This window comes from Sinohyriopsis cumingii, chromosome 19, assembly GCF_028554795.1.
Source record: "Sinohyriopsis cumingii isolate HCF-2022 chromosome 19, ASM2855479v2, whole genome shotgun sequence".
In the NCBI taxonomy this organism is placed as follows: Eukaryota; Metazoa; Mollusca; class Bivalvia; order Unionida; family Unionidae; genus Sinohyriopsis; species Sinohyriopsis cumingii.
Window position 1 is genome coordinate 26,503,326 of NC_142979.1, and position 26,768 is coordinate 26,530,093.

The following is a 26,768-nucleotide window of genomic DNA, read 5'->3' on the forward strand; positions in this document are numbered from 1 at the left end:
AGTACACATACTCCACTATTTATGCTTATGTTGCAGATTTTGTACACAGAAAAATAGATATTAATTATCTAATAACCATTGTAAGTATGTCTGGAACAAGCTGATAGCTATGTCAGTGAGTCTATAGTATTGCACCCTCTTCTATCCCCCCCCCATTTTTTCTATATTTTTTGGGGTGGGGGTAATGTATAATTTTCTTCAGCTACCTGACTGACTTGGTTGGTTATCACAGTTTGGTACATAGCATGGTTACAGTTTTTGGACCCCAACAACTGCATTATAGCTGGGTCATACTGTAATTCATATCCAGTTATCAACACTGCACACCTGAATCTAGACATAAGAGGATTGTTTTTGAACTTGCTCTCTTAAAACTGTTTGTGGTGGCTCCCTTGCAGTGGTGTGGCTTCCTTTGCTCCTTGGTGGAAAACCTGATTTCAACTTTTTTTCAAGAAACTTGGCAAGACATGCTTAATCAAAACTGTGTCAAGTATCACTCTCCTAGCAATGGAGTGACTTCCTTAGCAGTGGGATGGCAAACCTATTTTGGAGCCAAAATTTTCAGTTTATTCATAATAGCTTAATCAAATTTGAATGTATGTTTCTTAAGACATGCCCTATCAAAGTTGTATTTGCAGTGGATCCAGTATCGGCTGGGTGAAAAGCCTAAGAATGATGCTTATCTCCTATCAGATATGACCATTGTTTATGTATATATATATATATAGATATAGACACACACACACACACGCACGCGCGCTCATACTCACACATGCCATGGAATGATTTTCTCACTTAAACTGCTTTTCCAGAATCTTTCATGTTCATACACAAGATGTCTGTGCACCAGCTAGTCCAGCTGAAGTTACTCAAAGCAGAGACACAGCTCAAGATGTTAAATAGGAAACTTTCTACCCAGTAACTAGAAATTCTCTTGACATGTGGGTCTTTCATTTCAAGGCACCAGAGGCTGCATCTTTGTTTGCATTTTAGACTAATGAATGCTGGGTATCTAATATCAGCTGTTAAAAAGAAAAAAAATGTTCTTATCTTGAATTCCTGAGGATTCTTTTAAGATGGTAGAGCATCAGTCCCTTTGAAGGACTCCTGTTCTTTTTCAGTTAACAAGTGATGTAATATTTGATGACATCTTAATGTAACAAAAAGTCATTTCAAGCATTGATTTTGCAAAAATGAACATCTTTAGATACAACATTGCTTATTCTATTTAGTATTTTTTATTCTTCCCCCATAGCTTGCAATACATGCTGGTCCTAACACAAATGCTAAGAAGGTGGTTGAGTATGGTGGTAACACACTTGGATTTGGCAGTCGCAGTGTACTTGGTTCTGGGTGGCCCAAGGACCTTGTCAAGGTTTGTTGTCCAGCATTGTAATTTTATTTTCATGGGTGCCAGTTTTCATGGTTTTGCAAAATAAATACATTTTTGTTGGTGATTACAATCACATAGAAATGAGGTCCTATTATTTCCACAGCTTGATTCTTTGTCCAGTCTTTAATTTTGTAGTCTTTTGCAACCAACAAATCCAAGAAATCCATTGAAATTGGTACCCAGTGAAAAATTGTGCATTCCCCATAATTTATAAGATATCATAATGATATAAATTTTTCAAAAACTTTTTTTTTCTTTTAGCACTAATACCTTCTCTTGAATAAAAGTTTATGTAAATGAATCATTTGCTTGATTATAGTTTATGTAAATGAATCATTTGCTTGATTATAGTTTATGTAAATGAATCATTTGCTAGAGTATAGTTTATGTAAATGAATCACTTGCTAGAGTATAGTTTATGTAAATGAATCATTTGCTAGAGTATAGTTTGTGTAAATGAATCATTTGCTAGATTATAGTTTATGTAAATGAATCATTTGCTAGATTATAGTTTATGTAAATGAATCATTTGCTAGAGTATAGTTTATGTAAATGAATCATTTGCTAGAGTATAGTTTATGTAAATGAATCATTTGCTAGAGTATAGTTTATGTAAATGAATCATTTGCTAGAGTATAGTTTATGTAAATGAATCATTTGCTAGATTATAGTTTATGTAAATGAATCATTTGCTAGATTATAGTTTGATGTGTCAGCTGTTAATCAGTATCAGTTGTGATTTAATTTTTGTCTTTATTATAATTAGATATAGCTTTGACTTGCAAGTTTGTGTAAATGTATTATTGAATTGCAGGTTTTTATTGTTAATTGTTACAGAAAACGATCTATTGGTAAGCAGTGGTAAAATGATGACTTGTCATTCCTGTGTATTGTCAGGAACAACTTCATATTTGTTGGGACTTATTTGTGTATTTCACCAATATACATGTGTAAAGTCAAGTTATCAGTTTACATTAGGCTGCATGCATATTGATACTACTCCACAGAATGCATTCCCCAGTCATATTAAAATTAGTATCTATGGGAAGTAACTATTCCAAGACATGCCATTCTAATTACCTCCTATACCATGGTAGACAGGGAGTTAATTATAATAGTATCTTGGAAGAGATACTGTGCAAAGATGCTTTGTTTATGGTGTATATGGTATATAAATGGGAAAATGAATTTTTTTAATCTTTCTAATAGGATTAGATTCAGGAGGTAGCAGAATCTTAATCCTAACATTAATGCAAGCAATTAAGTTTTCATTAAGAAACCTAATTTATGATGAAAATTGTTATCTGTTTTATTAATTAATTTATATTATTCATGATATATCATTTTATTGTTGATACCATGTTAGTGAAAAGAAAGACATGGCAGTCACTTTTCTGTTGGTAGCAGAGCTGTGAAAAGCTTTCTGAGGTTTTGGTTAAATTTTTCATTTGCATATATTTGCAAAACCTCATGATAGATTTGTTTAATCATACTTAGCTTCAGTCTTGATAAAGCTAAGACAATGTATTCTCCAACATGCTCACTTGCCTCATTTATTTTGCAGTCACAAAGAAAATTAGCATTAAGTTATTGGTTAAAGTTTTTCATTTGCCTATATTTTCTAAACCCTTTGATAACTTCTCATCATACTTGGTACTATTCATTGTAAGACCGTTCATTTTCTAACATGATTGTTTACTACAGTGACTTTTGTAGTCAAGATCAAAGTCATAAAATTTGCATGAAGGCATTCATTAAAATTTGTCTTTGCTTATATTTCTAAACCCTTTGATAGATTTTCATCATACTTGAGTTGAATCATTATGACGCTAAGACAGTTCACACTGTGATGTGTTCTTGTCTTTTAAACCTTGCCGTTGTAAATCGTGCAAAATTTGCATTAAGGTTTTAGTTCAAGGTTTTATATATTTACTTTGAGATTCTAAACCCATAGTTTAAATAAGTCTGCTGACAGGTCTGTGTGGTAAAAATAATGAAATATTTTGTTGCATAAGGTATTTCAGTATAGTGAAATTTTCCTTAAATGGACGTTCTCAAGACCAATCATTTTGACCAATTTTATAAAAGTTATTTTGTTTGATTAAAGCTAATGTGGCAGAATTGCAGTAGAAGCTGGTATACAGAGGATCTGGTTCAGAGAAGTTTCATTGTACTTGTATTTTGACTGAATCGTTTAAATATATATTCACCAATATTCAGAAGCAGTGTCACGCTTCCCATAATGGAGACCTCAGTCTATCAAGAATTTACTTGTCTTATAGGTAGAAGGTGACACTGTCACATTTTCTTTTGAGATGAGAAGTGGACGTGAACATAATACACCTGATAAAGCCATGTGGGGATTCTTGGTCACCGTCAGAGCTCAGGTATGTTTTTTACATTTAGTTATGTGGATTATTACAGTAGTGTAGTGTCATTTATGGCACATTAGTATATGAATATTTTGTGTTGTGGCAATGGGAATAAAGAGCCCTGGCACAACATTGCAGCTGATTCAGGCTGATTTAGGCCTGGTAATATTTGATTAGGCATACAAATGAACAAGATATTATAAGTCTTTATGTTTATTTGATAGGAAAATTTATTTATTACCATGTATTATATTTACATGTTTAGTTTAAAGCATTTATTATGAATGAAAGTCACTAATATCCCGCATAATTTTTCAGTAAGTTAATGTATAGAATGGCCAAGGTTTGTGCGCAGTTCATATGTGGGATGAATCCTCATAAAGCATAACTATTCATTCTACACTTGTTCAACTTGTTGACATCACTGTCTGTTGCCTTTTTTCTGAGGGGTTCTCTTTTTCTTCAGACAGAACTTAAGATTAGTCACTTAAATTGAATTGGATTGGCTTCCATGGAGTGTTCATGGCAAGGCACATTATTCTATTTGGCATGATTTTCATTACGTTGCTGTGCCATAAAACACCAACCAGTCAGAAGGCTCACCTTATAATGAGAACCCCATCTTCACTGATTGCAGTAGGTTGATTTATTGAATATCAAGTTTCTCAAAGACGATATGTTGACAATACAGGTTTCAAATCCAAGGTCGAGACTGATCATATGTGGAAGGGATCAAAGCTTATTTTTATATAGGTCATGCATTGGCAGACTACACTGGACAACAAATTTTTACAAAAGTCATGTTACTGAAATAAAATTAGTCAATTCTTATCAATTTTTATGTGCTGAACACGAATATGACAGTCAAATTGCAAAATTGGCTCTAGTTTTTTTGTAATCTGCAAGAAATTAATGTTTACATAACGAAATGCATTCCAATAGTAAAAGGTCAACTGTAATAGCCTACCTATAAAAAATCAAGTCATTGACTACATCTTAGATTTCTTCGCCTGTCTCTTGTACAGCTGTTCGGGAGCATCTCTGAGGAGTGTCCAGCAGTAGTCAGCCAGCATTGTAGTGGACCATTTTCCCTGGTATCTTTGTTCCATTGTTGCGATATCTTGATGAAAACGTTCGCCGTGTTCATCACTAACAATACCACAGTTGCTAGGAAAGAAATCCAAATGGGAATGAAGGAAGTGAATCTTTAGAGACATATTGCAGCCAAGTTTCTTATACTTCATCAACATGTCTTCTACTAGTTCCTTATAGTTTTCTGCCCTAACATTTCCGAGGAAGTTTGTAGAAACTAGGCGAAAAGCATTCCATGCTTGTTTCGCGTCACCTTCCAGCAAGTTGTTGAACCGGTCATCTTTGAAAAGCTCTCGAATCTGAGGACCCACAAAAACTCCCTCTTTAATCTTTGCTTCGCTGAGTCGAGGGAATTTTTCATGCAGGTATCGGAATGCTGGCAAAGTCCGGTCAATGGCTTTCACGAAGTTCTTCATCAAACCTAGTTTGATGTGAAGGGGTGGTAGCAAGATTTTCTGAGCCTCAACCAGAGCTGGGTGTTGGATATTCTTCTCTCCAATGGCTACATTCTGCCTGTGAGTCCATTCCTTCCTCATGTAGTGCATTTCCCTTGCTCGGCTATCCCACTCGCATAAGAAACACATGTATTTTGTATATCCTTGCTGCAGTCCCATTGGGACTGCAAACGGCATTGATGACCTTTTGCAATTCAACCACTGTGAAAGCTGTGTTGTACATGTAGCACAGCATATATGCGGAGCCCAAGGCTTGTCTTGGTCACCAACCTTGCATCCGAAGTAAAGATGATATGCCTTCTTCACTTGAGAATTGATACTTTTCTTCTGGTTGGCAAATGTCACTTCCCCACAAATATAGCAAAAATTGTCCGCGGTATTAACACACTTTCGAGGCATTACTGTTCTTTATTGTACGTAAATGGATAAAATAATAAGTTTTATGTAACAGTAGCTTGAACTGTCTCGCACAACGTCTAAAATATTTTAAATGCTAAACCTATCTGATTGGGCTTTATATAGTACACTGCTTACGTCAGCTTCAGCAGTCGCCTGGCATTAGTATAATAGGCCTACACATGTGTAGTACACTGCTGACGTCAACTTACTTCAGCAGCCGCATGGCATTAGTATTGCATTGCATCAGAAAATGATGCAATCAACTGTGGATGATGTGAGCATGATGGTATTATGCAATGTTACATCATTATTCCGGATGTTGCTGCAGTCCTACTGGAGAAATTTACACAGTGAAACATAGAAAATGAGGTATATGAATATCTTCAAAACGAGAGCCAATACAAATTTTTCACGGTTATATTCGTGTTCAGCACACCAAAATACTACAGATTAGGGCCTTTTCAAGTCAGTAATGATTTCACTGTTGACCAGTGCTATTAGAACTGGTATGCTTGGTCCACTCAATTGTAGAGTGCTGAGTGCCAAGTCCTATTCATCCCATTAATTTAATTATCGCTTTTCGTACATACAATACAAAAGTACAACTTGTACCACTTGTCTTTCCAAGGAGTCTGGCATGCTGCCATTGGCATGCATGGTATAGGCCATGTTGATTGTATTCTGGTAACCAGAACTCCATATGAGGTAAGGTGTTAATATCCGGTATAATGTTTCTTGAGGATTAGTAGAAGGTTTTGAATATTCAAATGCAGTCTGATCAGGAAAGAGAGTATGGGAATATTAAAGGACTTTAAATTAAAAAGAATTCTGTATTGGCTTATATCTCTGGTTACATTTTGCTTCACTATGGGGCCCTTTGTGACTTTTAGATTTTGACTGTACAACTTGGTACAATCACACATGCAGTAAATTGGTATTTTGAGATAAAAGAAAAGAAAGTATATTGACTCAAAAGAAAATTGCAGCCCCCCTCCCAAAGTATATGCTAATAGTACCTTCTTGCTGAATTTGTTATGTATATGCTAATTGTTTTTGTAATCTTAAAAGTGTAACTAAAGTGGAATGAGTATTCTTGTGATGTGGCTGAAAGACATTGTGCTGACATTAGAGAGCATGTTAATAAAAATAGGAAGTGTTGACATTGAAACCTTTTACTAGCTATACTATGTATATAATAGGCAGGGAACACCAGGGCAACATATTTATTAGAGAGGGCTGGTAAACATAAAACACTTACTTAACAAAGGCAAAAATATTTAGTGGATTTTGACAAATTGTAATTACATTTATAATAATTAAAATTAATTTGTGACAGATAGAAGTGTTTTGTAAAAAATAATTATAATATTTTGAATTATTTATCATGAAAACTGAAAACATGCTGTTAATATTATTAAATTCGTAACAAGATTACTCTGGAATTTCTGTCCTTTCTGTGCTTACAAAAACTAATAAAGTACTTGTACAGTGAAAATGTACCAGTATATGTACCACCAGAAAAAATTCCATAGTAAACTGGTATACCAGTAATATTGCACACCTCTAATTATTAATGTAAATGTTTACAGGAGTGTACAGATGAAGTTGCTGGTGGACTACCTTTTCTGGCAGATCTAGCTCTTGGGCTGTCAGTACTTTCATGCACCATGCTTCATCTGTTGTACCAGGGGCCTGAAAAGACAAAGGAGGAGGTGTCTTGTGAGCACCTGCTCAAATCTAAATTGTTGCAGAGGTGAGTAAGCAAGGAAGAAAATTTAAACTTTATTTGGTTTACAATAATTGTGCAAGTTCTAGTTCTGTACAGCCTAAAAAGGATGCTAAATATTAAAGATGGTTGAGTATTGTAAGAGAAAGGGTAAAATAAAAATGGTCATTTTTTAAAAAAATCCAGTGTTCACACTAGTGCTGCCCAAAATCACCAGAGGCAATTTAAAATGTAAGATTTAGAGTAAATTCTGTTAAACCTGTCAATCTGGCATTTGAGATTCTTTGGAGGCTTGCCCTTTTGTCACATTATTTGTGCTGTGGAAAGTCTATGCCAACCACAACTATAACACATTTTTGGAAATACACTGCACTAGACTTGTGTTTGGGTGATTCCTATAACAATGATGTAGCATCCATAGCAACCATGTGGAAAACATGCAGATGATACACATCTCCCATCATTGGCTGTTGTTACTAATATACTGAATAGAAACATTAAAAAAATGCAGTTTGGTCTTAGAATGAACACCTTTCACATTTATGGACAAAATGCAAATAACATCTAATTAAGCTAAAGTTACTCAAAGTAGTGCACATCACACAAACATTTCACCAGTTTTCAATGCTTAAAAACAAGCTTTGAAAACTTGACTTACATTGATATCAATGAAATAAAGTTTAAATTATTCTGGTATTTTAGGTGTGTGTGGCAGTCTGAGAGTGGCTATACAATGGTGACAGAAGGCCATCCTACTGCCATGACCAGTCCTAGGTTATCTCATATCAAACTTCCAGCAGAGATCCTTCACAGCCTCCGCACTTTGACCCACAGGCAGGCACTGCAGTTGAGACCTAGTATAAGGTAAGTACTAAGTAAAAGCTGACTAATAAAGAAAAGTGTCCAGCATGGAAGTTTGTTTTTTCATACAGAAGGCAAGTTTTAACTTTTTTGTTTATAATTGCAAAAACTGTTCTTTATGGTTGGAATATTTTTAGTATACAGTTAATTAGTGATACAGTGATCCCTGTCATAGGAAGCCTGTCTCAGTCAGAGCCACTTCCTGATTAGAGTCCACTATAACCAGCTGTGCATTTTTTTACCATTTTCTCCCATCACTGGAGTCCATTGCTTATATGGGGTCATCTTTTTTATCCCAGAATATTTGGTTTATTAAAGACTGAGACTGTAGTATAAATCCTAAGTTGAAATGGTGTCAGTAATCAGTATATGGTGCAGATAAATTATTTTGACCCAGGGTGGTGACATGGATTTGTTGTGAAATGTTGAGATGAGTTTATTCTTTCCAAAGAGTAAACATTAATGAGACCAGTATTTATTAAGACACATTATATATTCTGTTATTGTTATTGATTGATCAGATTGAGAGTTAAAAAATTTGTGTGGATGCAACCTTTTTGCCTTGGGTTGCATCCCTTAATGACTTTCCAGTTGAGAAGGTTTTGAACTGTCTAAAAGAGTGCCATTCATTTCAAAACTTCGATTATATATTGTAAGGACTTTTGTTTGGTTTTATCTTTGGTTTATGTGCCTTTTGGGGATACCTAAACTTGCATGGCACTGTGCATACTAAATTTTTTTTAAAAAAATGGTTGAAAAGTGTTTGTTTTGATGATTTTGTTTGATACATAGTGGAAGTCAGATATGTGACTGACATTAGGCCTGACAAGCTGTCAGTCTGATTGTAAATCATGTGATGTATCACAACTTTATCAGCAATAGTATTGACCAACAGTCAGTAGGTATCAGCATGTTTTAGGATTTTAGTGACATGCTACAGTGAAATCTTAAAGTTAGGTTACTCATTAAAGCATAAAGGAAGCAGTACAAGGGAAGTAACTGTCTGAAGTATTATTACTTTCAAATATCAAGCTTTGCTCTCAAGCAGATCCCTTAAGTACATCAAAATAAATAAAACAATAATTGTATATTACAGTATTTTAAACCAAATAGTTACAAGCATGTCACCATTATCACAGTCCCTGTTAGGACTCACAAATTAAAAATATTTAGATGTTATCATTACTATCATCAACTCATAAAGCATAACATTAGAACATTAGTAAATGGTATTTTGTGTCGGTAAATAGCTTATAGCATTAAGAATGCCAATTTTGGAACAATATTTTTATACCTTCTTGATGGAAATGGACATTGAAAAGATGCTCATGGCAAAGCATTGTATGGGGTCACAGGTATTTGACTTGTCCGATTGTACCATGGAGAAGTCCGGAGTGGAAGAAATTTTAGATGCTTTGGCTTTTACGGCTTCAGCATCAAAATACTGGTAGACATTTTTATGAAACTTGCTACATTTAATGTTTAGAGACTGTGAATTGCCTTCTCAGTATTGGAGTGAATCCCACCGTTATTGTGATGTGTTGGGGAATACATTCACTCAGCATACCCTTAATTGGCGCAAAAAGGGGAATATGGAAAGGTTTTATGATGAGGCAGAATAAGGTCAAATATTGTATTCAACTGAACCCTTATTTGTTATTTTATTTCCTGTGAGACTGTAGAGTTAAGAGACAGTTCAAACAACGCATGTTCTAGGTTGTTTTAATCTCACAACTTTTGTATTAGTACCCAAATAATATTCATCCTTAATACATAAGTCCTTGACTCTTCTCAAAAGATAATGAGGTGTCAGGCTAATGGGGTGTCAGGCCAATGGGGTGTCAGGCTAATATTATAGATGATTCTTATCAAAAGAAAAGAGTAAAGGATCCATTTACAGACCTGCCAACCCTACTGAAAAGATTGGGAAAATCCAGATTTATGGACCTATCTCCTGATTCCCCAGTTTTTAAGAAACAATCCCAATTTTTCAACTCCTCAAGAGAAAAAACCCTGTATTCTTTTTTATATACAAAAACATGATTTTTTTTGTTTCCCAGTTTCTGTTTCTGGTTTTTCTGTGTCTGGTATGTTTCTTAGTATTTTATCATATCCAGCTTGATTTCCGGTTTTCATCCACCAATACAAAAAGATTGTCTCACAGTATGGTTCTTCTTATCCGACCCCATCAGCAAATCTCAGCATCATAATGGATAAGTTTCTCAGCAAGAAGCTAAAAAAAAAGAAAAAAGAAATGGAAGTAACTGAAGAAAAAAGAAATGGGATCAAAATCATAAGAGTGATTGGGAGAAGCAGTTTGCTTTCATTCATCCATCGATTCACGGGGCCTATCATGCATCCTGCCACAGATGATTGGTTCTTTTCACGTTCAATTCTGCGTAAAAATTGTAGATTTGGTAAATCTGAAACTCTGTGTAGATCATCAGTGTTGATTCATTCCGTTCAGTTGGATAAAAAGGCCAGGTCCTTAAATGATACTGCAGATTGTTTAGACACATCTGCAACACTTGCATGAATAAGTGAGTTATCCTTTAGTGGCTTGCTGTCAGGAAAAAATGAATGGATCAGGCCATCTGTTGTTTCTAACCCTTGGGAGAGTAATGCTATCAATACTTTCAATACCGCACAGCAACATCAATGCTGAGAGAGCATTCTCAATGGTCAGAAAAAACAGAAGCAGCCAAAGAGCCAGCCTGTCAGCATCAACCCTGGAAGCTATTCTTTGGCACACAAAGGACAAATAAATGATGAACTTTTGCAGAAATGCAAATCTGCAACGTACATTGGACTGAAATAACAGAAATAAACATCTTTATCATGATATATACACCTTACTCTTGTACCTCCAGATTTTTTACCCTGCCTCTTGATTTGTAATGGTGATTTGGGGACAAATTCCAGATTTTGATTTTTATCAATGTTGTCAGGTCTGCATTAACTTCAAATTCACCTGAATCAGTTTAGAAGCTTGAAAAAATTAAGATCAAAATTTTGTTAGAAGTTTCTATGTGTTTCTATGTGCTTGGTACCGAACAAAACTGACTCATTTAGCTATTTTGAGACAAGAGTTCTCCATCCACTAATGAAGTTTGGGATGAAATACTGGGTGGTACTTGTTCGCTTGTCATCCCTAGTCACAATGTCATGAATTTTGTCCATATTGCACACCTTGCTGACTTACTGTATATCTTGTTATTTTTCATCTTGTCAGGATGAAGCAAAATAGCAGATTTATTTATATGACTCAAATTCAGTCCTGTGACATCCAGAGATCACAGTTTGTGTTCACATAATTTACAGACAAGTTTTAAAATTATTATTTACTAATTTTTTGCAGGGATGTCATAAAGCCAGATATTTTAGAGGAACGAATCATTTCTGCTGTTGTAAAGCATCTCTCACTGCAGGATACAGTTCGCTTCTTTACACCATCCAAGGAGCAGCAGACCAAGGAGTTCCAACTACTGACCTCAGTGACAGTTGAGGTGTACAAAAAGATTGATGGCCTCTTGAGGCAACTTCAGGTACAGTGAAGTTACCTACCTTGATTCCATATAGGTCTTTTTGAAGGTTGGTAAAGACTTTTGACTTGAGAATGGCACAATTTCAAGAGATCTGCACACTTGAGTGAAAGTCTGATCAGATTTCAGCAGTTATTTCTTACTGATAGGTATCACTTTCAATTTTCATGTTTTCACAGTTTGTGAGATTTTTTGAAGTAAAACCTTTTCTGTCTGTAGAAATTGTGTGTACTCGGTCCAAAACACAAACAAAAATGTCAACATTTTGCATGTTTATGGTTTGAGAAATATCATTGGTCAACTAGATTGACGTAGTTGATCTGAGTCTGTATTTATCAAATTCATCAACTGAAAAAATTACAACATTCAGATCTCTTTTTTCACTACACTTGTCCAAGTTTGAGTCTGAGTGTGCACTGAAGTTGAAGAGTTTGATGATGATGGAGCCAGAGCTTTGATTGAAGCATTTATTGGACATAAGACCACTTGAAAAAATGTATTGGCTACAGGTATCATTTATTCTGGTATAGACAAGCTATCTCATACCTCATTCATATTAAGTATACCAGTACCTGCATACAACTTTTCCTGGTGTAGACAAGCTACCACATTCATATTAGGTATTACAGTACAGTAGTCCCCCTCTTGAATGGCCCCCCTGACCAGCGGCCACCCGCTCCTTACGGCCAGAATCCATTGGCACTGACGAGTTTGTGTTCAAAAGTACCCCTCATGAAAGGCCACCCAGCTAACGTGACCAGCGGCCAGCATATTAGTGCAATAATATAAAATTTACCCCTCACAAGCGGCCGCATTTTATTTTGATATGTATCCAGAACCAGTATTTTATTCATAACGTGTGTTAAGTAATCCGATTTCTGTTTCCCAATGTCAGGTTTTCATTACTGAAAGAAGTGTTGACTAAAGTACATGTACCACAAAGGCTAATATTATATCATTTACGCCTCACGAGAAGTCACATTTATTCCATAAAGCCAAGAAAGAATCAAATTTTAATCCATACAAAAGGGTAAGTACATGTTATCCAATTAGCCTTACTGCTGTTTTATCATAAGATGTCCGGTTTAGTCACTTTGATAATTGTTAAGATTACAATTGTTGAACAGTAGTAACAGCTGAGAAGTGGCAGTATCGATGTACAATACACAAGTCAGCAGGAAAATGGTTTGATAGCCTTTATGGCTTCCCTTAGTAAGATGTTCACTTTGATAATTAGTGGCTATTACTACTGACAATAATTGTCAAAATAAATAACAAATCCTAACGGCCGCGAGGTCAAATCTGCGTGATGTTAAATGGTACATATCGAAGCTGTTTTGACTTCACTCACTTAGTGTAAAGAAATGTATAAAAACAATCGGGTACTAGACTGTGACTAACAAATCACGTGACAAGATCACTTCCTTTAAAAACACACGGCAGTTTGTTTAGATGCATACAAAATTGTTTTATCAGTATTGTAGTTGGCAACATGAATAACTTACTGCAAAAAGATCAACATCGAGGAAAAGAAAAATTATCAGTTTAGAAGAGAAAGTGAAAGTAATTCAACTGACCAAGAGGTTCGTGGGGGGGGGGGGTTCGAGGATCCTTGCAGAAAACTAATGTAGGAAAGACTCAGATAAACAATATCGTGAAAGATAAGGAAACAATTCTGCAGAAGTGGGAAGGTGAAATGGATGGAGAAAGGAAGATTGTTTGAGCCAGGAGATGTTTGTACCCTGATTTGAATGACAAGAAAAAGCAACAATTTTGTCAGTTGAATTGGGATATGACAACTTTAATGCAAGTAACGGATAGTTGCACAGATTTCAAGTGCGACACAATATTAAATGTTCTGTTCTTAGTGGAGAATCAGCTGATGTTAATAATGAAGTTGTCGAAAATTGGAACAAAAGAGTAAACGATATATGCAGGGTATATGACAGCAAGGATATATTTAATTGTGACGAGACTGGTTTGTTTTTTAGACTGTTACCAACAGAGTGACAGATGATGTGATCTGTAACATAATTATAAAGACAGTTTTAAAGCTATATAAATGGTTATTAATAACATTTTTTTGAAAATGATGAAACAGTTTGTTTTTCATTTATTTCACAACATGCATATGATATTTTAATGAATTAATTAAATGTTTTAGAATTAAATGTACTTGTGACTTTCTTCATATGTATTTACTATTCACATTTGTCATCACCCTCTAGAAAGACCACCCTCATTATAAGGCCACTTCCCTGCTGCATATGGACTGGCCTTATGAGAGGGGGACTACTGTACCTTCATGCAATTTTATCTGGTGTAGACAAACAAGCTACCTCACAGCATTCATAGCAGGTATGCCAATACCTGCATACAACTTTGGTGTAGACAAGCAACCACATACCTCATTCATATCAGGGATACTAACTAGTACCTGCATACAACTTTTCTAGTGTAGACTAGCTACCTCATACCTCATTCATATAAGATATACCAGTACCTGTATACAACTTTTTCTGGTGTAGGCAAGCTACCTCATACTGCTTTCATATCAGGATTACCAGTACCTGCATACAACCCTTCTGAAATCAACTAAATCCTAATGAAGGTTATAACAAAAGCTTAAATTGCTCTGTCACTGTGGTGGAATTATATATCTATTTATGAACACTGATCAGGTTTGCCTGTGTAGTTTGTCAGCCAATACCATACCAGTTTTTTTTTCATGCTTTATTTTGGATACCATATTCAATTGCATAGATCTTTACCAGACTTGTCTCTTGGGTTAAATCTCGTGGAATCACATGAATAAAGCTGAGGGAGCTTATATCTCACATGGTATACCGTACATGCTGCAGGCTGAGGTCTTCTATTGAAATTCATGTATCCTCTCTTTGTTTGGTTTTGGTCTTACTTGTAAATGAGGAGATATTTTTTTTCAGGCAGCGATAACTGCATCAGTGTTATGGTTCTGTGTCCGTAGTATTGAAATTCTTATATCTTGACATCAGTCGCTGTGACAGAACCTGGACATGAGACCATTAAATTTAAACAGTAGATTGACTTTTAAATCATTTAGATTCAAGTGCATATTTGAGCATAATATATATTCTTTTCTTATTACAATTAAACACTATGTTCTGAACATGAAACAAATTTTGATGGCAGTGTGACAAAATTTTGATTAATATGAGCCTGGGAATTGTCAATAGACAAAGGAAGAGTTATATGTCTCATAGTTCACTTCAAAAATTTAAATCCACATGCCTGTTTAATTTCCTTTACAAGTTTACTGCGTGGTGTCCACTAATGACAGATATTGTGTTTATAAGTTCCAAACAGACTTTATAACAGACTATCATTGATTTTTTTGGTCCAGATTTACGCTATGCAGTGTTGTCCACATTTGTCAGATGATATAATTTCTTCCCCAATACACTATCCTAAAATCCTCTTTACATGAAAACAAATAATACAGACTGAGGGCCATTGCTATTCTCTTGCACTAACATACATTCTGAGTTTCAAGCATTGTTAAACTTCTTGTAATATTACTTAGCCAATAGCTTTTTTAGCATTAGGAGAAGCACGTTTCAGCATTTTGGCTTGCATCAACCAAAGAAAGACAAGAGCTTTCCTAAATATTTGAAAACAATGTAGCAATTAAACAAGACAAAAATTCAAAATTGCTTTACCAAGTGATTCTTCTGAGATCATGGTAATCTGTCCTTTTTATCTCTTCTCCACTCAATGTCAGTTAATTTTAAATCCAGAACTCAAAATCCATGATAATCAACCTTTGATCCATTTATTACTTATAATTCATTAATAAATAGCCTACCTTCGACCATGAACTCTCAAATATTGCAACAGTAACATGACCAGGGCTGTGTACATGTCAGCAGTTGTGTAGACAATTACTAATCCGATCCTCTGCATGTACCATTGCACTGGTTGTTGCACTAGTGGAATGGTTCTGGTCCCATGAAACCAGATGTTACTAGTTTTATATTGTGTGGAACAATAAACAAATTATACCAGTTTTTAAATTTTTTCAAAACATCTTTAAATTTTCAAAATTGGTAGATTTCATCAGTAAAATGGAATGTCTGCTAGATGGCATTTGAAACATGATTTATGTCCTACCAGCAGTAGAATCACATGTATGAACCTGTGTCAACAGAATATCATTCACAGGTGAAATACATCATGAGCACTTGTTTTTAATAATATAGGTATAAAAATACATGTAACTTCATACATGTAATTAATTAATTGGCCATTTGCTTTGTACTGTTTGGATCAAATGGAGACCAGAAAAAACTTTCATCAAAAGTTTGGATTAATTTTTCATCATTCTTGATTTATCTTGATGACTCCATTGATGGTACAGAGTGACATTATAACCTCAGTGACTGATCCATGAAAACGTTATGGACTTTACATTTTATCTGTGTTATGGACTTTCAATTTTATCAGTGTTATATTATGAATAGAAAACTAAAAATTGTCAACATGATATGGTAACATTTCATTTGTTTTACTACATGATAATTACTTAAAATCTTGTCTTTGGTGATATTAGATTTTGTGAATGTAGACTTTTAATAATAGCAGTACATTATTCAAGGGAAAGAACTCTTAAAAGTAATGATTTTGTTTGTATGGTTGGCTAAGCATTTGACATTTTGGGCACCTGACACCTTTAAACACATTTTAATGAGCATTTGTGTCGGTGAGGATGATGCAGAAATTAGTACAAATTTCATTATTTGATGTTAAAGGAAACACATACAATTGTGTCTTTATGAACAAAATGTAAATTTGTCAAAGAAACAATGTTTCTCCTTCTGCAGGCCCTAGCTGATTTGGAACAGAGATGGCTGAATGAGGTGAGAGATCATAGACAAGGGAATGTACCACCTGACTTGCCACCATTCTTCCATGACTATCATCTCCAAGAGGTAACACTGGTCAACAGTGAAATCATTACTGACTTGAAAAGGCCCTAATCTGTAGTATTTTGGTGTGCCGAACACGAATATAACCGTGAAAAATTTGTATTGGCTCTCGTTTTGAAGATATTCATATACCTCATTTTCTATGTTTCACTGTGTAAATTTCTCCAGTAGGACTGCAGCAACATCCGGAATAATGATGTAACATTGCATAATACCATCATGCTCACATCATCCACAGTTGATTGCATCATTTTCTGATGCAATGCAATACTAATGCCATGCGGCTGCTGAAGTAAGTTGACGTCAGCAGTGTACTATACATGTGTAGGCCTATTATACTAATGCCAGGCGGCTGCTGAAGCTGACGTAATCAGTGTACTATATAAAGCCCAATCAGATAGGTTCAGCATTTAAAATATTTTAGACGTTGTGCGAGACAGTTCAAGCTACTGTTACATAAAACTTATTATTTTATCCATTTACGTACAATAAAGAACAGTAATGCCTCGAAAGTGTGTTAATACCACGGACAATTTTTGCTATATTTGTGGGGAAGTGACATTTGCCAACCAGAAGAAAAGTATCAATTCTCAAGTGAAGAAGGCATATCATCTTTACTTCGGATGCAAGGTTGGTGACCAAGACAAGCCTTGGGCTCCGCATATATGCTGTGCTACATGTACAACACAGCTTTCACAGTGGTTGAATTGCAAAAGGTCATCAATGCCATTTGCAGTCCCAATGGTGTGGAGAGAGCCAAGCAACCACCTAAATGACTGTTACTTCTGCTTGGTTCCTCCTCTTTCCGGCGGAATAACGAAGCGAAAGAAGTCGAGAATAGTCTACCCAAACATTCCGTCTGCATTGAGACCAGTTCCACATGGTGAGGGACTTCCTATTCCAGAACCTCCAGCAGAATATTCTCTTGATTCATCTGACGAAGACAAAGGTGAGTCGACCTGTTCTTCTCCTGGTCCATCAGCATGCAGTGATCCAGATTTTCACTGTGGTGCATCATCAACCCCACACAGAATAACGAATAACACAGGAAGAACTAAATGACCTGATTCGTGATTTGGACTTATCAAAGAACAAGGCAGAATTGCTAGGATCAAGACTCCAACAATGGAATCTTCTAGAAGAAGATGTCACAATTACTGCATATCGAAAGCGCCACCAGCAATTGGAGCCTTTCTTCAGAAAGGAAAGTAATCTGATATTCTGTTCCGATATTGAGGGCCTCATGAATGCTTTAAAAATCACTCATGACCCACAAGAATGGAGACTATTTGTGGACTCTTCGAAACTGAGTCTCAAGGCTGTGCTTTTGCACAATGGAAACATTCTTCCATCTATTCCAGTAGCGTATGCTGTCCACATGAAAGAGACATACGATAACTTAAGGCAGCTACTGAATTCCATTGAGTATAACAAGTACAGCTGGCACCTCTGTGGTGATTTGAAGGTAGTTGCCCTTTTAATGGGACTGCAGCAAGGATATACAAAATACATGTGTTTCTTATGCGAGTGGGATAGCCGAGCAAGGGAAATGCACTACATGAGGAAGGAATGGACTCACAGGCAGAATGTAGCCATTGGAGAGAAGAATATCCAACACCCAGCTCTGGTTGAGGCTCAGAAAATCTTGCTACCACCCCTTCACATCAAACTAGGTTTGATGAAGAACTTCGTGAAAGCCATTGACCGGACTTTGCCAGCATTCCGATACCTGCATGAAAAATTCCCTCGACTCAGCGAAGCAAAGATTAAAGAGGGAGTTTTTGTGGGTCCTCAGATTCGAGAGCTTTTCAAAGATGACCGGTTCAACAACTTGCTGGAAGGTGACGCGAAACAAGCATGGAATGCTTTTCGCCTAGTTTCTACAAACTTCCTCGGAAATGTTAGGGCAGAAAACTATAAGGAACTAGTAGAAGACATGTTGATGAAGTATAAGAAACTTGGCTGCAATATGTCTCTAAAGATTCACTTCCTTCATTCCCATTTGGATTTCTTTCCTAGCAACTGTGGTATTGTTAGTGATGAACACGGCGAACGTTTTCATCAAGATATCGCAACAATGGAACAAAGATACCAGGGAAAATGGTCCACTACAATGCTGGCTGACTACTGCTGGACACTCCTCAGAGATGCTCCCGAACAGCTGTACAAAAGACAGGCGAAGAAATCTAAGATGTAGTCAATGACTTGATTTTTTATAGGTAGGCTATTACAGTTGACCTTTTACTATTGGAATGCATTTCGTTATGTAAACATTAATTTCTTGCAGATTACAAAAAAACTAGAGCCAATTTTGCAATTTGACTGTCATATTCGTGTTCAGCACATAAAAATTGATAAGAATTGACTAATTTTATTTCAGTAACATGACTTTTGTAAAAATTTGTTGTCCAGTGTAATTATTACTTGGAATAAAATCATTTATATCTCCATCCCCCATCCCACCTCCTTCCATCAGATTTTCTTGTGAGCAAGGTGCTTCAAAAACTATTGGGCCAAAGCAGATCAAGTTTCATATTTAGATACCTTGAATGGACAACAGGACCTGAATAGTTCTGGTGACTGTGACCTTATTTTTCGGGTGTTTTTTTTCTCCAAATTTTGGAACTTTTGGAAACGGTCATTTTTGACAAAAATCTTGTTTAAGAAAAATCAACTTGGTTTATATATTTGTATTACTGTATAGATGACCCACATAGATTTTCATGCCATTATAACGGCAGACTTGCCAACTCTTATGATTTTGCCATAAGTCTTAAAAAAATTACCCTTAAAATATAGACTTACAACATACTTGCAAAAACTACAGAAAAATTATCATTGCCGAAAAATTCGGATAATAGGTTGATCCATGTTTTTATTTGGATCCGGGTTTCATCTTAGAATTAGTGAAATTAGTCAGGGAACCAGACTATCTTTACAGCAGCATCTAGATGCTTTAAACTGCACTTATTTGTTCATGCAAAGCATCTGCATCATCAAACTGTTAATGATAGAATTTTTAAAAATGGCGTCTGAAAGCAATGCATGTTTAAGATGAAAGGGAAAATAAGCTTCTCGAAAAATGTTAATAATCAACACAGAAGAATAAAAAGGAGTATTCAGATTCTTGTGAATAAAAGCTGGAAAGGACACAATTGCCAATTTGAGTGTGTCTCGGGAGATATGATTGCTGTTTTGTTAGTGGTAGGAGTGTCTGCCTCGGTTGAGGGAAGTCGTGGGTTCGATACCCATCCAAGTCATACCAAAGACTTACAAAAATGGTACTAACAGCTGCCTCGCATGGCGCTCAGCATTAAGAGGTTAGTGTTAGGACTGGTCGGCCTGGTGTCAGGATAATGTGACTGGGTGGGACATCATGCTACATGTCTGCAGCATGATGCCTCAGTGCTAGACATCACTATAAACTGCCACACTGCAGACATCATAGCGATATGACTGAAAAGTTGTCAAGGCTATGTTAAAAATCAAAATCACACACACTGCTGTCGTGTAAAATGGAAAAGAATTTCCAATAATTATGTCAAGTTGAGAGATAGCAACAAGCCATTGAGCTGCATAAGGTTTGGAACTAGAGTTTGTGCAACTGTACTAGTGGTAAATAAAATCTGCACGTACTTTACAAACTTTTCAGTTGAACATAATGTTTATCATTGATGTGTTGAACTTTTAATTATGTTTTCCAGCTTTACATTAGCAGTCATTGATATTTTGTTACACCTTACTGAAAACTGGTCAATCTTACAGAAAAAAAATCAACTGTCTTACTGAGACAGACTCATCAGGGTTGGCAAGTCTGTAGCAGGTTTTAAATTTTTGACATTGTTACCATCTTAAAGGCCTTATTTTGATCTAAATTTGATCCACCTTATTTTTTTTTGTTTAATGCCATTTTCTCAGTGCAAGGTAGGCTATACATGGTGGCCAGTGTTATTAATGGAGGAAGAATACAGAAAACTCCTAGTAAGATCCACCAACCCAGAGGATGCCACTGGCACCTATTTTACATGCCCACATTGGCTGAGCCTTAGACTCAAACCCATGCAGACAGAGGTGAGATGACAGTGATAAATAAAATAGAGTGCTTTAGACCACTGGGGCCCCTGAGATACGAGTGAGATTTGTACATCTTAATGAGGTTGATCTGATTGACTGTGATCCTTACCCACTGCCTTTCCATTCATCTGCTCATCTATCCATCACATTTGTTTCTATAACTTGTGAACTTTTCAAGATAAAAAGATGAAATATGGTGTTCTTATATACCATCACTTAAAGACATGTCACATACCATATTGATGGTCACATCTTCCATGTCAGGGTCATAGCTTAATATGTTTTACATTTTCATCATCACACTTTCTCTTATGTGCCACAGCTTCAAAATTATTTGAGATTATGGGATGAAACATGGTATACTTATAAACCATCACTAGAAGGTGTGTCTTATACAGTAGTTTCTTCCTTTCTTCAAGGTCATGTCTCAATATCTTCAGTTTCCTTTTCCTTCCACTCTATAACTTTAAATCCATTTGGGGTTAAGTAACAAAACTTGGCATGCTTGTACATCATTACTAGAAGGTATGTCATGTGGCACACAGAGGTGCTGTCTTCAAGGTCAAGGTTACAGCTCAGTGTGTGTGTGTGTGTGTGTGTGTGTATGTATGTGTGTGTGTGTGTATATATATATATATATATATATATATATATATATATATATATATATATATATATATATATATATATAATGAGGAATCGTGATGTCACCATAAGTCACCAACATATTATTTACTGCAGAAAGTTGTTATGTTTGATCAAAGAATGTTGATTTGCAAGTGTGGTCCCCTAGTGACCAAGTGGTCAAAGGTTCTTGCCGTTACAGATTACTGACATCTCACCTCTGTCTATGTGTGATTAAGCTTTTGGGCTTGGCCAATGTTTATATGTAAGAAATATTGTCACTGTCTTCTGGGAGGGGGTCACTGGTTCTTTCTGGTGATTTTACGGTTTCTTCCATCACCAGATATACTGGTGACTCTGTCATGTGTTAATATGTGGGGTTAAGCCCACAACAACAATGACAATTTCACATTTGTGTTCAAAACCATCATATGCACTGTGTTGTATAATGAAATACTGTTTGAGGGTCAGAATTTGTAGGCAGATACTGGCCATAAATTCTGACCTGAGATTGGGAAACCCCCAATTCAAAACCAGTGCAAATGATGTATTACTTTTGTGTAATTTCTAAGTAGAAATAGCAGTCTCAAACAAGATGGTAAATCATTGGTGCAGATACAAATGCATTGCATTTTAAAAACATTTTACTTTTTTAGAAACATTATAAAAAGCATAGTGTAGAACAAAGAATTTGTTTTAAACTTATTGATTTGCCTTTTCAATGTTAATGATGTCATCAGCATGTCAGTATATTCTTGTGGCATCCCATCTGAGAGAAATATGCCACATGACCATCTCACTTTGAGATTCTTATATGAGAGATATATTCTGTGTGACTTTCTCATTTTGAGGCTTCCATGAGAGAAAAGTATTTTACATGACCCACTCATTTTGAGGCTTGCATCAGAGAGATATACCACACATGACCTTCTCACATTAGCAAACTGAGTGAAAATAAGAATCTTCATTGTGAATATTGGCAGGCGAATGAAATTTGATTTTAGTGTCAGTGTTACTTATTTAGGCTCAAATAAACAGTAACACAGAAATAGTGAAAACAACAAGCTTTTTAAAGTTTAACAAATAATTTATTTTCCTGGAAAATTCTGTAAAAATAAAAAAAGGAGAAGTACTTATGGTGCCAAGAATCAAATCCAAAAATAATCTAAGAATAATCTGCAAATTAAATTGTAAAAGTCCTAGTAATAAATGTTCTAATAATTTCAAGTTTGAATTCTGATGGAAAATCCAAGATGGATGACGTATGCTGTATTCAGTACTGTGCTTATGTACAGTTCCTTATAGAAATAAAAATAATGGCACTCTGGTGTTGGAAATCCAAATTTGTAAGCAATGTCTTTTAAAAATTTCTCTGTTGAGCACTCCTCAAAATATTTCCAGAGAATAAAGAATTAATCCTTTTGAAATCCAAATGACCTGAAGATAATTAACTCAGAATCTGGCTACAAAAAATTAACTTGACATCAGTGTGAAAAACCTAAAACTGAGAGATCTCTCTCTAAAACAAAGGTTATATTGTATCATAAGATGCAATTTTGAAATTTCCCCAAGTTGTGAAATCCGAGGGGAGTGTCACGTGAACATGTTTATATCACATGCACAGAACATGGCCTTGATTAGACCAATGATTTTATTCCCAGAATAAAATTAAAAGTGTTTACTTCTTAACCCACATAGCCCCATCATGACCTTGATAACAACCAATCATTTTAAACTAAAATATAACTTTGTTTACTAATTTTGAATCAAGGTCAGCTTCCAGGCCAGGACCTGGTGTTTATGAAAAGAATGATTTAGGTCAACCAATTTTCTGAAAAAATACATCTCCAGTGAATAAATTTACATTACAATAGAATGTAAGAAAAATAAAAATTTAAAACTGACAAACAAACAATTACATTAAAATATATTAAATCAGATATATGTAACAGTCAGGACTGTGGCTTTTTGAGCCTAGGAACAAATCTTATCCTCCAAACTTCATCTCATCACAAATCTGATCTGTCAGTCATTATATTTTATGATCTATTTTATTTAGGTCAAGATTCTTATTCTTGCCAATCGTATGCATTTATTTTATGAAGGTAGGTCCAGGATACTTAAATGAAGAGGCTTATATAAAATGTTGGATCATGATCTACCACTGTTTTAGGTGAACATCTGAGAATAAATAAATTTATCAGAATATGTGTGAACTATTTGAACATAAAAATATATAAATCATAATAGATGCATTATGCCATAGTTCTCTTTCAAACTTATCTATCTTTTGGACAAGATACATTTATCTACCCTTGAATTAAATGTGGAGGACTTAGAAAGGACACTTCTTGCTACAAAGGGAATATCTTACCTGTGGAATTAAAATCTTGTAGTCAGGAGAAATACATTGCTGAGTTTTGACAAATATGTACAGACCCAGCCATTACCAAATATCTTGAACTTTTTCTTTCATTATATTTCATTTCAATAATAGTTTAGAGCTACTTTTGTTTTTAGTATAGTGTCATATAAATAAATGTACTGATTTATTTTTCTTTACTTACTTACCCATTCGATTTAAGAAGAGCATTTCCAGCAGTATAATGTTGTACATATAGAAGTTTTGAAGTGTTTTTAATTCTGCATCCATGTTAAAAAACAAAAATGTATTCAGCCATAGTCTAAAGCTTATATCTGAAATTTATATGAATTTGTACAAATTGAAAAAATATCTGAAAATTGAAGGGGTTACTTTGAAAAATCCCTCAATTTAATCAAGTTGGTATTATCCATGAAAATTCTTTGAATTTGTTGAAACAAATCCTTGAAATTTGCCAAAACTCTTTAAAGTTATTTAGATGGGGAAATACAAAGTGGTAAAACTAAATAAAATATAGCATTACATATAATAGTGTTGAATTGCATTGTATATGCATTTGTTTGTCTTTCAGACCAAGCTGAAAGAGCTGAGCATGCTATGCTTTGTGAAGGAGGTTCCCGTTGACACTGCAGATGTAGAAGAGGCAGCCAAACTGTTAAGGTTAGTGAGGATGTTGGCATGTATAAAAAATGAAGAACCAAAAGTAAAGATCAGGTGTGCATAGAATTGACCTTTTCACCATCTTGATGTTAGAAAATTACTGGGAACATGATACCCACTCCATTATGGAATGTCAGACCACCTTAGTATAACATAAATACTGAAGGTGGTACTTATTTGCATCTCAAGTAATTTCCTGATGCATGGCTGGTCCTAATGTCATTAGGAATATGTAATATCTGGTTATAAACCAATCTGGGTGCTTGATTGTTGCAGTGACAAGAATTTATTTGATTGTTGACCTAACTGCCATAACATGTCACGCTAAAAACACAAAATGTTTTTATTCACAAACACCTGACATGGTCATGTTTAAAAAAAATGCAATTTTCAGTAATCTTCAAAGAAGAAGAAAAAAAACCCCACCTCTATATATGTCTGTAACAAGTAATATATATTTAAACATTAAATAGTCTTGCTTAAAGCTCTTGTAAAACTATCCTTGGGGCAGATTGTACAGCTAACTGTCATTGGGCATGGTGGTCAGGTATTAACAATGAACATTTCATATATTACTTAATTAGGTGACAATAGCTAGGGCGATGTGTTAAGTCATTTTCAGACTGTTGCACTCCCGTCCACAAAGTGGAACAACCCAATTTATTTTAATCTGTAGGTCAGTGAAAGAGATGTGTGCTGAACTTCCCTCATTATACTTTTAAATTTTTGTCCCCTCCTCTTCCCCATCCCCCAATGTAATGGTCAGTTCCAAATGTAATGTATGTACTTTTTCCTTTAGAGACAAACATATGTCTTGGTCAAACTTCTAAAGATACAGTTCTGAAAAAACCTTAATGTTTTGGCTGTCAAGAGCAACTCAGTTCTGAGCAGGATTCATTCAGAGAATCCAGCAGGGAAATTTGAGCTACAGTACCACCCAGTCTTGGATTACCTTCACACCTCCAATTGACAGCAGCAAAGACCACATCTAATTAAGCTTATATTTTGGCACCCAATGGATTTTAAAGAAAGAAACTTGTATGTTTTTATTATATGTCAGAGTGATTGTGATTATGTGAGTGTTTGTACATATGTGTATGTGGTGTAGGACGATAAATTAGCTCCATATCTGTACTGATATGGAATGACGTTATGGGGCAGATCTTGCCTATATGAAGTTAGAAAATTGTATTGAAACAGTTTTGTCTGCACAAATCGGTATACATTTTAGACACTGGTATATCTTATGGCTCTTGAGTTATAGTCAGCTTAAGGTCCCTGAAAGCATTATTATAGAATATTTCTGGATCAAATCATATGTTTGACAAGATGTAAATGCACATGGAATAACTCAACCCACTATGGATGCCATTTTGGATTTTGCGTGTGTATCGTGTGATACATAGGACTATATGTGTGATGATATTTGACAGTGACAATTGTACCACCAATATGTACCATTGCAGGTGTATTAAATGCTTTCAAGAAAACACAAATTTTATTTTCTTTTATTCAGATTTGAATTTCCAGTCATTTTCTGTTGGCTTTTATGAAAAGATGGCTTATTCTGAGTTGAGCATCACTTTTTAGAGGGTCATGCACACTGAACCCCCATGGACCTCAAAATACACTTTTTGAGTCTCCAGAAGGCCCCCCCAACACTATTTGGGAATATTGCAGGTATGGGTTTGGTGGCTGCAGCCTAGATGAGCACCAGTCCCAGCTGATGACCTCCTCACAGGTGTGGGTTTGGTTCTTTCACTGGATTCACTTGTATTTTAATTTATTTCTTATTAGCCATGTAGTGATAACAGATGTGTGGTTATGCTTCCTTCTTGTTAGTAGGACAGCTTATCCTTGGTGAAGGATACCCACCGCAGAGATCGCATGCTCATTCATTTCCTTCTCCCATTACTTATTCTCCTAACATTATTGTAATGGGTAATGTATTCAATGGAGGAATTACATTAGTTAGATCTCACAACTGTTAATCCCCCACAAATATGAGTGTCCTCATCATCTTTATCAGTATATTGCCAAGTCTAAAGTGATAAACATTCCATTGATGGGTAGTGGCCTAGTGGTGGTAAGTTGAGTTAAGTTGTAAGAGTTCTTCCCTTTGTTTATATGGCATACAGACTGAAACCAGGAAAGCTGAATTTAATAGGTAGTGGAGCTTTTTATTCCTCATTCTAATATGATCAGTAAGTATTCTCCCAGAAA

The 26,768-nt window shown here is 35.4% G+C and overlaps 1 protein-coding gene across 1 annotated transcript in view; it reads left to right on the forward strand.

Annotated features, from left to right (window-relative positions):
• LOC149775324 (putative E3 ubiquitin-protein ligase HECTD4) overlaps positions 1-26,768 on the forward strand; it is a 243,898-nt gene that overhangs the window by 74,445 nt on the left and 142,685 nt on the right. The window contains exons 20-26 of the mRNA XM_089944036.1: positions 1,256-1,375; positions 3,676-3,780; positions 7,301-7,464; positions 8,140-8,301; positions 11,657-11,843; positions 16,700-16,807; positions 24,457-24,545. Of these exons, the coding sequence (XP_089800162.1) occupies positions 1,256-1,375; positions 3,676-3,780; positions 7,301-7,464; positions 8,140-8,301; positions 11,657-11,843; positions 16,700-16,807; positions 24,457-24,545 (935 nt within the window). The remainder of the gene's footprint in view (positions 1-1,255; positions 1,376-3,675; positions 3,781-7,300; positions 7,465-8,139; positions 8,302-11,656; positions 11,844-16,699; positions 16,808-24,456; positions 24,546-26,768) is intronic.